The sequence below is a fragment of the Tinamus guttatus genome, unplaced genomic scaffold (assembly GCF_059628265.1).
Source record: "Tinamus guttatus ecotype Peru unplaced genomic scaffold, ASM5962826v1 Tinamus_guttatus_pri_ptg000409l, whole genome shotgun sequence".
Classification (NCBI taxonomy): Eukaryota; Metazoa; Chordata; class Aves; order Tinamiformes; family Tinamidae; genus Tinamus; species Tinamus guttatus.
The window spans coordinates 902,890-916,481 of NW_028288943.1; the positions used below are offsets into that span (position 1 = coordinate 902,890).

Consider the following 13,592-nt stretch of genomic DNA (forward strand, 5'->3'; position numbering starts at 1 on the left):
CCGAGATAGGATGAGAAGGCACCTCCTTAGATTGTTGGGGTCCCCTTTCCCCAGGAAAAGCCGTTAAAGGAGCTAAACACAGCACTGGAGGAGATGCCAGCCACACATCTTGCGCATCTTGCAACCGCTGTGTGCCAGCAGGGAAAAGGGCCTGGATGGGAGCTTAGAGGGTCTGCTGTGGCGAGGGGAGGGTTGAGGGTGACGGAGGAGGACAAAAAGCTTGGGGAACACTCTGATCTATGCTGTCCGTGCAAATAACCCCAAGAAGCTGGTGGGGAGCAACGCAAGGACGGTGTTTGCCCACGTGCAGAGGGAGCCTCCTCCCGCCGCCAAGCTGCATCACCTCATGCAGCCGATAGGCAACCAGGGACAGCAGCTGCACGCTGGAATGGACTTGGCAAAACCCTGCTGTGCTCTCCCACTGTCCTGCGAGTCCACCCAAATGTTCCCCTTTCCATTTAAAGGAAAGCTCTCTTGCTTTCCCCGCTTTGCTCCTTCTCCAGCAACAGCCCATGGCTGTATGAGAAAAATGCTGGAAGGACTGTGGAAGGCCTACGCCCTGCAGGGCATGACATCTTAATTACAGGAAAAAGTCCATGAGAGGGCCAAGAACACTCTCAGGAGGTGCTGTCAAGGAGGGCGCAATTAGGGTTGGAAGGGGGCAGGAAAGGCGCACTAAGTAGCACATCACGGCAGCTGCTCAAATCTTGCAGGATTTATTCATTATAGACCGCTGCTTCCAGCAGAGTGCCCCCAGACTCCCTCCTCCTCTTAGGGTTCTTGCCCGTGGACCCTGACTCGGTAGAGGCATGTATATTCTGGGTGGCCCCAGTTGCTCAGGACCTCCAACTTCACATAGCGCACTGAGTCCCAGCCCTCGTTCTGAAATGAGCAGAGAGGAGCTGTCTTTTTCTATCCCTCCCTCCCCAGGTTCTCCCCTGCCACCGCTATTTCTCCCTCCCCCTCTTACTCTCCAACACTTCTCATGCCTCTTTGTCACAGTACCTGCAGCCAGAAAGTCTGGAAAGGATGTTCTGCAGGGCTGTATGTGAACTCTCCTAGGAAGAGCCCCTGCTCCTCATTTTCTGCCTTCATCCCCTACCGAAGGACACAGGCGGAGAAAACAAAACAGTGAAGGAGAGAGCAGGAACACTCGGCTTCCCTTGGGGAACTAATGAAGCGGCCACAACCGAGGCCGAGGTGAATGTGCGGGGCAAGAGCAGTCTTTGAGTGTGCAGGGAAGAGAATTGGCGCCGAGGAGCAGAAAGCAAGCTGCAAGGGGCGTGCTGGTGAGCTGTGAGGAGCCGTGGCTGAGCCAGCGTGCCAGTCCCTGCAACCCAGGGCTCATTTACTACTGCCTGGCCCCTCAAATGGGAACCTTTGGTCCAAGCGTAGACCGCAAAGGGAAGGAGTGTAAAAGAAATGGGCTGACTCAAAGGAACTCCCTTTCGTCTCTAGGCTCGGAGGAAGTCACAGGCCCGAGAGAATCCTCCTACCACTGTGAGACCTCTATTCACCCGCCCATGTCCTCCCTGCAAGGCTTAGAAATGCTCCTCACAACTCCCTGACTCTAGCGAAGGCACTTACATAGACAGCAAAGTCCTTTGGAGCACTGCTGATCTCTCCACGAGGGGACACACGCACTGCAATGTGTTCCAGCGTAACAGCGTGTGGAGAGATTGCTTTGGACAGTTTGATGAAGACGTGACCCTGACTCCCGGAGAAGGACCAGCAGTTTCCTGGTTGATTTTCAGTCTGAAAGAGCAGCAGTGCACAGCGGCCATGTGGCAAAGGGAAACTCAAGAGCGTATCTGGTTCCCTCCCACCTTGGTGCTTCTCTGCTCCTTGGCACCCCTACCTCAAGGATAACGTCAGGGCTCTTCATGAAATGAAGTAGGGGGAGTCCAGACCAGAAGAGCATTGCCTTGGTGTTGAGAAAGGAGGCAGAGGTCTTCGAATGAATGATGGCAGCCCCTGAAACGTGAATGTCCCCATCAAGCACTGCTTCCCTGGAGGGCTGCCTCTGCTTAGAAGGTTGCCATCTATCTGCAGGAGCTCATGGACCACACACGCTGCAGCCCCGTCCTCCGACAAGCAGCACAGGCACTCCCCTCTGTCAATTATTTCCATTCCCCACCTGGACAAACACCGGGGAGACTCAGAAACAAAAGGGCTTATTGAACGGCCCTCCTGTGTGTGAACGGTCACAGCCCTGGGACCTGCCTCCTTTTGCTCTGCTGGGACGGCCATGGATTCCATGTGGTGCTCCCCGAGGATGAATCAAGGGATGCACACATAGCTGTGTCTTACTGGACACTGCCACCAGGATGCCTGTTCCCCTGCACCGCCAACTTGAGAAAATGCCACTAAGTACTGCAAGCTTTCCAGCAGTGATACTGGCCTCCGACTTCCTTGCATGAGCCCCCCCTGAAACATCGGGCAGTGACTCATTCAGCTATGCTAATGGGCCGTGGAAAATGAAAGCTAACATAGGCCGAAGCTTAGGCACAAAGCGCCCTGTCTCGGCTCTTCCTGTGCTGTAGCCGCACCTGACGATTTGCGGGCAAAATCCGGCATCTGGACCTGGTCGTATTCCAGCTTCTCCAGTGCTTCGCTGATTAAATTCTGAACATCCTGGGAAGGAAGAGAAAGAGAGCAGCTATGAGAGGCACATCCCAGCTCCTCTACTGGGCCAGCTGAGGTGAACACAGCGGTTGCCCTCTGGCCTAAGGAGCTTGGTGATTCCCTGGGAAGCTGCCAGGTCTGTTGGGCTCTGATGGAGCAGTCTCAGAATAGCAGAGCACTGGAATGAGCAGCAGGGCTTGGAGGGGGCTGAGCAAAGGGCTGAGGGAAGAGACGGAGGAGTTCCTGAACCACATGGGCTGCGCCTTTTCCAACTGCATTCCCAAGAGCAGGAGAGCAGGAAGCCTGGCTGTAACAGCAGCTTTCCTGTGCATGGGCCAGGCCAACATGAACCCCAGGCTCGCAGACGTGCTTCCGGGGACTGGCTTCTAAGTTGTCCTGGAGAACTTGTGCCCGCACCAGCAGCACGTGTGAGCTTTGCTGGGCGGGCAGAGACTCTCCTTCCAGCTCCAACCACCTAGGTGCTAGCTAGACTGAGAGCAAGTGGAGCTGAAGACCAGCAAATCTCCCTTCATGGCCCCACAAGCAGAGTGCAGTGACAGCAGAAGCGACTGCAGGAAGCCAGGGTACTTGTTGAGGCAGCAGCTACAGCCCTTTGGTGTGCTAGGACAGGCAACTCTCCTAGGGTCCGTAGTACCCTAGCCTTAAAACTCCAGGTATGAGAAAAAGAGCCGTGCAGAGAGCTTTCTGCGTTGGTTTCTTACCAATCCGGTCATGTCTGGGAGCTCGATGTGCTTCAGGGCTTCGCCGAGAGCACGCCGGGCAATGTCTTTGGCACACCATTTCACGTGGTGCAGGACTTCCTGGAGCTCACGCAGCTCTCCTTGGAGGGTGTGGATTTGGTCAAGTGCTGCTCCTAGCCCTTCATCTGCTTGCCTAGAAAAAGCGTGCCACAGAGACCACCGTTCTTGCAGGCTGGTGCCGTGCCATGGCAATGGGAGTGAGGCAGCAAAGCTCCCTCGGGGGGCCAGGGAACATCAAGCGGCTGGACTCCAATCAGTGGCTGAGGGCCAGAGAAGCCGCTGCAAGATGGGCACCCCGCTATGCCGCTTTTCAAGCAGCTGGAATGCAGACCTTCCAAGAGCCCAGCCCTAGGTGCCCGAGCACTGAGGTGCAGCTGACCACTAGAGAGCAAGGCGAGGCAGAAAGGCAGACGGGGCAGTGGGAAGAGCTTTAGAATTGTGTTGCCTGAGGCTGGTGTGACAGGGGTCTGGAGCTTCTCAAACCTCCCATCTAGTCAAGAGGAAGCGATTTTTACCTCTGTCTCTTCACGAGCACGGCAGAGAGAGGAAATTCCTCTTCCTACAGGGACAATAAGGGAGCATTCAGTAAAAAGAACAACAGAGCTGCTGCGGAAACGAAGGTGTGGCAAAAGCTATGCCTGTTACGGCGAAGGAGCAGCCATGTGGCTTAAGAAAGCCACCCTGGGTGCCCTGGAGTTTTAAGAGTGGCAGAAGTTGCCTTGATTTGACGCACTGCAGATGTCACCTGTTGGCAGACGGGTTTGAAATAGGAGAACACGTAGACCCTCAGAGCTGCTGTGCTGGTCCAGAAGCCTCCTGCGTCAAGCAGCCCCACGTAGTAAACACCTGTTAGTCACCAGAAGAGCTCTCTTTACACTTGGAACTTGCTCATGCCCAAAGAGCTGTGTGCAAGTCAGGCTGCAGGCCCTCCGGCAGGCACCCAGCTGACATTACAAAGCGTCAAGTGAGTTGGTGTGCCGCCAGAAGAAGACCGGCAGCAAGCGCTTGTGGGGCTAGAGACTACTGGGGATGGGGGACAACTGAATTGTGGGGATCTCCCTGAAGGAAGACTCTCTTCTTTCTGGAGCAAGCAGGCTAGCCACTGCCTGCTCCACAGGGCTTGGGAGGAGTGGCGTCAGCGCCAGGGAAAAGCGAGCCGAGTACCTCTGAGGCACGTGGAAGCGTTGCAGCCCTCTCTCAGGGACTGCCCGCTCCTCCTTGGGGCACAGTTGTGTACGTGCACTCAGGAGGGAGAAGGAAGTAATGGTCAGGAAGCACCATTACTTGCGGGCTCTACAGACACTCACCAAAAAGGGAGGAAAAGAGGACAAACAGCAGCAGGACAGCCGTCATCCTAGACTTCATTTGCCTACGGAGGAGCATGGAGGAAAAGAAGAATGAAGCTTGCTGGAGCTGTGCAGGCCCCAAGCAGACATGAGAGCAGTAGTGGTGACGGCAGCTCTTGCACCTGGCATGAGTGACTTGGGCAGTCTGTTGTGCTCCTGCACAAGCTCCAGTCAGTGGTCAAGCTTACACCCACTGGGACAAGGAGGCATTTGGGAGAGCAAGGATTAGGAATGCAGGGCCAGACGTGGAGGACTGACTTCAGGACAGCATGAGCCAACAAAAGTTAGGGGGATACTCCCTGCCTCTGGGAGTAGAGGCCATTCTCTGGAGAGGCAAAGGACATAATTCTCCCCTGTTTCTCCTGCCCTCCATGCATTTGGTATACTTGTGCCAAAACAGTTCTCCCCCCTACTCTCAAGAAACGAGAAGATTCCCCCTCAGCTCTACCTTGATGCGCTGCCCAAAGCCTGGAGCACCAAGCGCCGAGGATATGTTATGCTCAGCACCAGGTAGTGCAGGATGAGCCCCAAAACTCCTGAAAAAGAGTCAAGATGGAACAAGCCCAGTGAGCTTGTGCCCTCTTCTATGTTAGGTCTTCCACTGGTTATCTTTGTGTTGGCAGAAGGCAGGAGGCATTCTCCGCTTTTGGTCATTTGCTCCTGCTTCTCTCAGTGGCTGTGCGGCTGCAAGCAGCACAGGGGAAGGGAAATGCATTCCCTTCAGTCCAAGCAGAGCTGCCTTTCACGGTCCCCAGAACCGTGAGGCACAGCCCAAGGCTGACCTTCTGGCAGCTCCTCCTCTGCCTCTGACAAGAACGGGAAACAGCTCTTCAACAGCTGCACAAAGTAGAGAGCAAGTTGCACCTGGACAAGGAAGCGTGCCCAGGAAGAGGGCAGGCAATCGCTCAGTCTTTGTACCTTCCAGAAAATAAAAATGAAATAATAGCAATAACAATAAGAAAGCCTTCTATTGCCACATGAAGCCTGCGCATTTCATTCATGCCTTTGGATGGCTGAGCCATGCAGAACCAACAGCTCTCTTAAGGCCCTTGTGCAGGTCTTTCTCATTGGCACTGTGCAACAGATTTCTTCCATGAACACAGTCTGTACTTTAAATGGAAATAAGCCGAGGGAGCTGTGCTTAAGAATCGTGTCAGCTTACTTCTGCCATGATGCTGGCGCTGGTGCTGGTCCTGCCTGCACACTCCAGTGCTCTGGAGCACAGGCCCTTGGCTGGCAGTTTGCCTAGAGGAAGAAAGGAAGGGGCTCAGGCACACAGGGCCTGCGGCAACTGCTCTTGCCTTCAGCCTGCTTTACGCTGAGCTCGGAGGCTGTGCTTGTGTTCTTCCCCAGTGACGGGTGGCTTAGGTGGACAAGGCACTTGAGCAAAAGAGGGGAGAGGTTCTAGGACGCTCCTGGCAAAGAAGCACGTCCATACCAGTGTGTGTCTTGGCCTTGCGGTCTGGACATCGCTGTCCAGACCTGCAGCTGCCAAAACCCCACTTCTCTCAGGCGTAGGCCAGAAGCACTCCAATCTTCTTGCCTTCACCACAGAGAGTGACCAAGAGCAGGGGCAGCCTGGAGCTGTCACTCTGCTCCTGCTACCTCACACAGCGGCAACAGATTGTGATGCTAATGGCTGTCAGTGACATCAGAGTAGAAAAGGCAGTGCCCTGTTCCCAGACCAAGCTCAAGCTGGCGGGAAGCAGAGGTGGTACTCCTCTTCACAAGAGCCAGTCCTCTGAAATCACGGCCTCTCCTACCAAGTAGAGAAGTCTTTGAAGTGCAGGCCAAGAGGGAGTTATTTGGCAGGCACCAGCAGCCTTGTCCACAGCTGGCTTTTGACACTCTGTTGCCCCACGGCCTTCCAAGCCAACTCAAGGGAGCCATTGATGGGCGAGTAAAGAGTTGGCATCTGAAAATGCACAGAGATGTTAATGTAGCAAGGACACGGGTGGTGGAAACCACACGCACTTCCCCAAAAAGGAACGAAAAGGGAGGTCGGACGGTCTTGCAAAAACAAAGCGGTCCTGTCTTGCTGGCTGTGCAAGAAATAGCAAGTCTTATGGAACTCTGCTGGACATTCTGGAAGGATCACCCCCTAAGAATGAGCAGGCCGCAGGGACACGTTCCCGCCGTCCTGGTACAAAAGACAGGGTTCAGCACTGACGAGCTGAGCAGGGATCAGGAGCGACAGCTCACCAGTTCCTCTGGCTGGACCATGAGCAACCCTAACCTGCCCCTCATCTGGGATGCTGGGCTAAGCTAAGCCCCAGTAAGGCGGAGAGTCCCCTGTACATCCAGGGAGAAGAAAGACACAGACATTTGTCAACCTCTTGCAAGGTTGAGAGCCCCTGTACACTCAGGGGGAAGGAACGCTATAGCGTTTTTACTGGGTCAAGCAGCGTTCTCTAGTCCGTGAGCTAATTGCCAGTCGCTAATTACTGCGGCTATTCCCTACAATAATGGCACCAGTGGATAGTGGATGTTGTTATCACAACAATCTTGCGCTGGGGAATAAAGTTTATTGGTTGATGCCTCGTTGGATTATTTTACTGTCTCCCTTAACAAGCTAGCATGAGAGCAACCACCTCCATTCATCGGTTCTCTGCCACGGACTCAGCTTCCGAGTGCGGGGGCGGCTCTTTCCGCTTAGCCTGCAGAAGACACAATGCCGTAAGACAAGGGCTGGGCCTGCACGTTGGCTCTTGGTTGCTGCTCTGGGCACCGGGCTCTTCACTGCACAGGACACGGAATATGCTTAGTGGCGGGCTAGGCAGCATTCTTGACTCCGGCCGTGTTGCCTCTGTGTCGGCTTGCCAGGGCAGGCAGACACCCTGGAGACAAGGGAAGGGAAAGGGGCACTGTGGTGTCACTCCAGCGCAGCCAGGACAAGAATGGCTGCTGGTCACGGGCAGGGGCTACACAGGGACCCCGTAGCTTGAGCTCCTCTCCCAAGCGCCTGGAAGTCTTTGCGGCATCTGGCTGCACACCTCCACAGCCGAGAGCGGCTGTGCTGGCTGCTCTTTCCCGTACAGCATCCTGCCACAGAGTCAGGAGAACCCGCCAGGCTTGGCAGGCTGAAGCATATTGAGGCAGCAGCTGCTGCTCAGACCCACCAGCCGGAGACTTGAAGCAGCAGGACCCCTGCTGCCCTGAGCTGCTTCAGCTGAGGCCGTGGCACACAGGGCTTTGTGCAGAGACTGGCAGAGCCTCCAGGCACTCCAGAGGGAGGGCAACGCGTGCTTTCCCTGTCCCCATCGCTCTGCTCCGTGCTCCCGTCTACGAAAGGAGATGCAGGCCTTGGGCTCTCATGCTTCCCTGCTGCCCTGCAGTCTCGCAAAGCAATGATGCTGGCAGAGCTGGTTTCCTAGTGCCACTTGGAGGCAGTCTGTCCCCGTGGTCTCACTTGGGTTTGTCCCAGGGCCAGTATCCAAATCAGCTAAATCAGCTTTCCATTAGCAAATTCAGCTGCTCAACACGAGGCACTGGCACCCTGCTGTGGTGCCTGGCTGCAGTGCTGTGTCTGGGGAAATACTGAGAGCAGAGACAGGCAGCAGCATTGAGTCAGCCTGCCCCGCCGGTGGAGACGTGGGAGAGGGCTATTTGGGCTTCAGAGGGTGAGGACAGCCCTCCAGCATAAGAGGCGACGCTAGCAAAGGAGGTCGCTGTGGTGGTGGTTAGAATCATAGAATCATAGAATCATAGAATGCTTAGGGTTGGAAGGGACCTCTAGAGATCATCTAGTCCAACCCCCCTGTATACACAGGGACACCTAGAGCACGTGGCACAGGACTGCATCCAAGCGGGTTTTGAAGATCTCCAGAGAAGGAGACTCTACAACCTCTCTGGGCAGCCTGTTCCAGTGCTCTGTCACCCTCACTGTTAAGAAATTTTTCCTTAAGTTCCTATGGAATTTTTGATGTTTCAGTTTCCGGCCATTTCCTCTAGTCCTATCAGTGGTCACCATTGAAAAGAGACCATCCCCGTCCTCTGCACTCCCTCCCTTGAGGTATTTATATACACTGATTAGATGCCCTCTCAGCCTTCTCTTCTCCAGGCTGAACAGGTCCAGCTCCCTCAGCCTCTCCTCATAGGGCAGATGTTCCAGGCCCCTGATCATCCTTGTAGCCCTGCGCTGGACTCTCTCCAGCAGCTCCACATCCCTCTTGTACTGTGGAGCCCAGAACTGGACACAGTACTCCAGATGTGGCCTCACCAGGGCATAGTCAACATAGTCAACATAGATACTATTTTCTTTAAAACATGGACTAAGTTTCCGCAGCCAGCCAAACAGTAAAGATGTGCTTGGTCAGTCTGAACTCACATTCAACCCTCATAGAAGAGTTTGGCCTCAGCAGGAGAAGTGATTCAGCTCTGGCACTGGTTCCTCTCTTGGATAATGTCTGCTCTGCCTCCAGCACTGAGCTGGATGGGCAGGAGCAGTGGGTGCGAGGCCCGCGAAGAGGCCGCAGCTCAGGGTGCTGAATCCAGTGCTGCTGCCGTCTGGGCCGTCACTGCAAGCACATTTTGGGGAGCACAGCTGGGCTGCTACCAGTGCCCGAGCAAGCCAGTTTGACACAGGCTTGAGATGTCTTGGTGCTGTGCTCAGCAGCCATCCATGTGATCCATCGCACCTATTTCTTCTCCTAGGAAGGGGTATGCACTGGAATCTTTATTCAAACGTATGATCTGCTCCACGCAGGACTGAGATCAAATGCCTGTTTGGGCTGGGATGCACAACAGTACAATCTTATGCCCTAGACCTTGACTCACTACTCACTGAAATCAGAAGGAATCATGTCCACGTATAGCTACTTTGGAAACATATCAGCCTCAAAATAAGATTAATTACATTTAGATTATTTGAATGTTAAAAAGTGCCACGGTATGACTGGAAATTAGAAATATTTGAAAGCATTAACCCTTTTGGATACTGTGTCTTCCCCAGAAATATTCCAGTCACAGTCGAACAGGCACTACGAATTCAGAGACAGATAAAGCACATACTAAAATAACAAAGGTGAAACGTCAGAATAAGACCTTCAGAGCAGGGATGCCGTGCCAATTGCCAGGCACACGACCTGCTGTCGAGGAGTAGGAAAGGAGCCAAAGAAGGAGAAGGTTTGGAAGAACCCAGCAGGAGCAGGGCCTGTGTGGTGCAGAATCAGGACTTGAGAGCCGTGTACTACTTTTTCACACCATGAGGCTAAAGGAAGTGGGTGAGCGGTCGGAAGGCCTTGGCCAAAGGCAGGAGCACTTATCAGAGGGCCTGCCTGATGGCGAAGCGTTGGACGAGCCTACGAAGGAGGAAGTTGGAAGCCTGTGAGCATCACCGAGACAGGAAGAGAAGGCAGGAAAGGAGCCAAAGAAGGAGAAGGTTTGGAAGAACCCAGCAGGAGCACGGCCTGTGTGGTGCAGAATCAGGACTTTGTCGCAGTCGCTGCACTCCTCCATGCTGGCTGCGCTGCAGATCTTCTCCTGCGCTTCCTTGTGCTGCAGCTTCTGATCTGGAGTCAGAACCCTCAGGGCCACGTCCACCAGCTCTGCCTCGGTCATGCAGTAAATAGTTGCTGCCCTAGCCAGCACCTGCCCCTGCCTCCGCCACCGGCGCCTCTGGGCTGCCGTGGGGGGAGGCCCGGCCGGTGCTGCAGGCTGTTCCGCCACTGCCATCCAGGCAGGCCGCAGCCGCCGGCTGCCTGCCGCCATCTTGTGTACCCGCCCCGAGAGCGGGGGCGGTCTGCGCAGGGCTCCGGGCATGCGCTCCGCTCCGCAGACGTCATGGCCGCCTACGGGGGCGCCAGCCCCCGAGCCCACCGGTAGACCAGCCACAATCCCCGACAGGACTTGAGAGCCGTGTACTACTTTTTCACACCATGAGGCTAAAGGAAGTGGGTGAGCGGTCGGAAGGCCTTGGCCAAAGGCAGGAGCACTTATCAGAGGGCCTTCCTGATGGCGAAGCGTTGGACGAGCCTACGAAGGAGGAAGTTGGAAGCCTGTGAGCATCTCCGAGATAGGATGAGAAGGCACCTCCTTAGATTGTTGGGGTCCCCTTTCCCCAGGAAAAGTCGTTAAAGGAGCTAAACACAGCACTGGAGGAGATGCCAGCCACACATCTTGCGCATCTTGCAACCGCTGTGTGCCAGCAGGGAAAAGGGCCTGGATGGGAGCTTAGAGGGTCTGCTGTGGCGAGGGGAGGGCTGAGTGTGACGGAAGAGGACAAAAAGCTTGGGGAACACTCTGATCTATGCTGTCCGTGCCAATAACCCCGAGAAGCTGGTGGGGAGCAACGCAAGGACGGTGTTTGCCCACGTGCAGAGGGAGCCTCCTCCGGCCGCCAAGCTGCATCACCTCATGCAGCCGATAGGCAACCAGGGACAGCAGCTGCACGCTGGAATGGACTTGGCAAAACCCTGCTGTGCTCTCCCACTGTCCTGCGAGTCCACCCAAATGTTCCCCTTTCCATTTAAAGGAAAGCTCTCTTGCTTTCCCCGCTTTGCTCCTTCTTCAGCAACAGCCCATAGCTGTATGAGAAAAATGCTGGAAGGACTGTGGAAGGCCTACGCCCTGCAGGGCATGACATCTTAATTACGGGAAAAAGTCCATGAGAGGGCCAAGAACACTCTCAGGAGGTGCTGTCAAGGAGGGCGCAATTAGGGTTGGAAGGGGGCAGGAAAGGCGCACTAAGTAGCACATCACGGCAGCTGCTCCAATCTTGCAGGATTTATTCATTATAGACCGCTGCTTCCAGCAGAGTGCCCCCAGACTCCCTCCTCCTCTTAGGGTTCTTGCCCGTGGACCCTGACTCGGTAGAGGCATGTATATTCTGGGTGGCCCCAGTTGCTCAGGACCTCCAGCTTCACATAGCGCACTGAGTCCCAGCCCTCGTTCTGAAATGAGCAGAGAGGAGCTGTCTTTTTCTATCCCTCCCTCCCCAGGTTCTCCCCTGCCACCGCTATTTCTCCCTCCCCCTCTTACTCTCCAACACTTCTCATGCCTCTTTGTCACAGTACCTGCAGCCAGAAAGTCTGGAAAGGATGTTCTGCAGGGCTGTATGTGAACTCTCCTAGGAAGAGCCCCTGCTCCTCATTTTCTGCCTTCATCCCCTACCGAAGGACACAGGCGGAGAAAACAAAACAGTGAAGGAGAGAGCAGGAACACTCGGCTTCCCTTGGGGAACTAATGAAGCGGCCACAACCGAGGCCGAGGTGAATGTGCGGGGCAAGAGCAGTCTTTGAGTGTGCAGGGAAGAGAATTGGCGCCAAGGAGCAGAAAGCAAGCTGCAAGGGGCGTGCTGGTGAGCTGTGAGGAGCCGTGGCTGAGCCAGCGTGCCAGCCCCTGCAACCCAGGGCTCATTTACTACTGCCTGGCCCCTCAAATGGGAACCTTTGGTCCAAGACCGCAAAGGGAAGGAGTGTAAAAGAAATGGGCTGACTCAAAGGAACTCCCTTTCGTCTCTAGGCTCGGAGGAAGTCACAGGCCCGAGAGAATCCTCCTACCACTGTGAGACCTCTATTCACACGCCCATGTCCTCCCTGCAAGGCTTAGAAATGCTCCTCACAACTCCCTGACTCTAGCGAAGGCACTTACATAGACAGCAAAGTCCTTTGGAGCACTGCTGATCTCTCCACGAGGGGACACACGCACTGCAATGTGTTCCAGCGTAACAGCGTGTGGAGAGATTGCTTTGGACAGTTTGATGAAGACGTGACCCTGACTCCCGGAGAAGGACCAGCAGTTTCCTGGTTGATTTTCAGTCTGAAAGAGCAGCAGTGCACAGCGGCCATGTGGCAAAGGGAAACTCAAGAGCGTATCTGGTTCCCTCCCACCTTGGTGCTTCTCTGCTCCTTGGCACCCCTACCTCAAGGATAACGTCAGGGCTCTTCATGAAATGAAGTAGGGGGAGTCCAGACCAGAAGAGCATTGCCTTGGTGTTGAGAAAGGAGGCAGAGGTCTTCGAATGAATGATGGCAGCCCCTGAAACGTGAATGTCCCCATCAAGCTTCCCTGGAGGGCTGCCTCTGCTTAGAAGGTTGCCATCTATCTGCAGGAGCTCATGGACCACACACGCTGCAGCCCCGTCCTCCGACAAGCAGCACAGGCACTCCCCTCTGTCAATTATTTCCATTCCCCACCTGGACAAACACCGGGGAGACTCAGAAACAAAAGGGCTTATTGAACGGCCCTCCTGTGTGTGAACGGTAGCAGCCCTGGGACCTGCCTCCTTTCGCTCCGCTGGGACGGCCATGGATTCCATGTGGTGCTCCCCGAGGATGAATCAAGGGATGCACACATAGCTGTGTCTTACTGGACACTGCCACCAGGATGCCTGTTCCCCTGCACCGCCAACTTGAGAAAATGCCACTAAGTACTGCAAGCTTTCCAGCAGTGATACTGGCCTCCGACTTCCTTGCATGAGCCTCCCCTGAAACATCGGGCAGTGACTCATTCAGCTATGCTAATGGGCCGTGGAAAATGAAAGCTAACATAGGCCGAAGCTTAGGCACAAAGTGCCCTGTCTCGGCTCTTCCTGTGCTGTAGCCGCACCTGACGATTTGCGGGCAAAATCCGGCATCTGGACCTGGTCGTATTCCAGCTTCTCCAGTGCTTCGCTGATTAAATTCTGAACATCCTGGGAAGGAAGAGAAAGAGAGCAGCTATGAGAGGCACATCCCAGCTCCTCTACTGGGCCAGCTGAGGTGAACACAGCGGTTGCCCTCTGGCCTAAGGAGCTTGGTGATTCCCTGGGAAGCTGCCAGGTCTGTTGGGCTCTGATGAGCAGTCTCAGAATAGCGGAGCACTGGAATGAGCAGCAGGGCTTGGAGGGGGCTGAGCAAAGGGCTGAGGGAAGAGACGGAGG

At 55.0% G+C, this 13,592-nt stretch overlaps 2 protein-coding genes across 2 annotated transcripts; both read right to left on the reverse strand.

Moving 5' to 3' along the window:
* Positions 1-771: 771 nt before the first annotated feature.
* LOC148593358 (SUN domain-containing protein 3-like) lies at positions 772-6,202 on the reverse strand. Its single transcript, XM_088531354.1, has 9 exons — positions 6,171-6,202; positions 5,181-5,268; positions 3,902-3,945; positions 3,348-3,519; positions 2,550-2,634; positions 1,859-1,974; positions 1,588-1,755; positions 1,006-1,098; positions 772-882 (listed from the first exon to the last, which is right to left on the reverse strand). Exons 1-9 carry the CDS (start codon positions 6,200-6,202, stop codon positions 772-774), a joined length of 909 nt encoding a protein of 302 aa, XP_088387480.1.
* Positions 6,203-11,511: 5,309 nt separating this feature from the next.
* Positions 11,512-13,378, reverse strand: LOC148593359 (SUN domain-containing protein 3-like). Its single transcript, XM_088531355.1, has 5 exons — positions 13,280-13,378; positions 12,594-12,709; positions 12,323-12,490; positions 11,746-11,838; positions 11,512-11,622 (listed from the first exon to the last, which is right to left on the reverse strand). Exons 1-5 carry the CDS (start codon positions 13,305-13,307, stop codon positions 11,512-11,514), a joined length of 516 nt encoding a protein of 171 aa, XP_088387481.1. The 5' UTR covers positions 13,308-13,378.
* Positions 13,379-13,592: the final 214 nt, after the last annotated feature.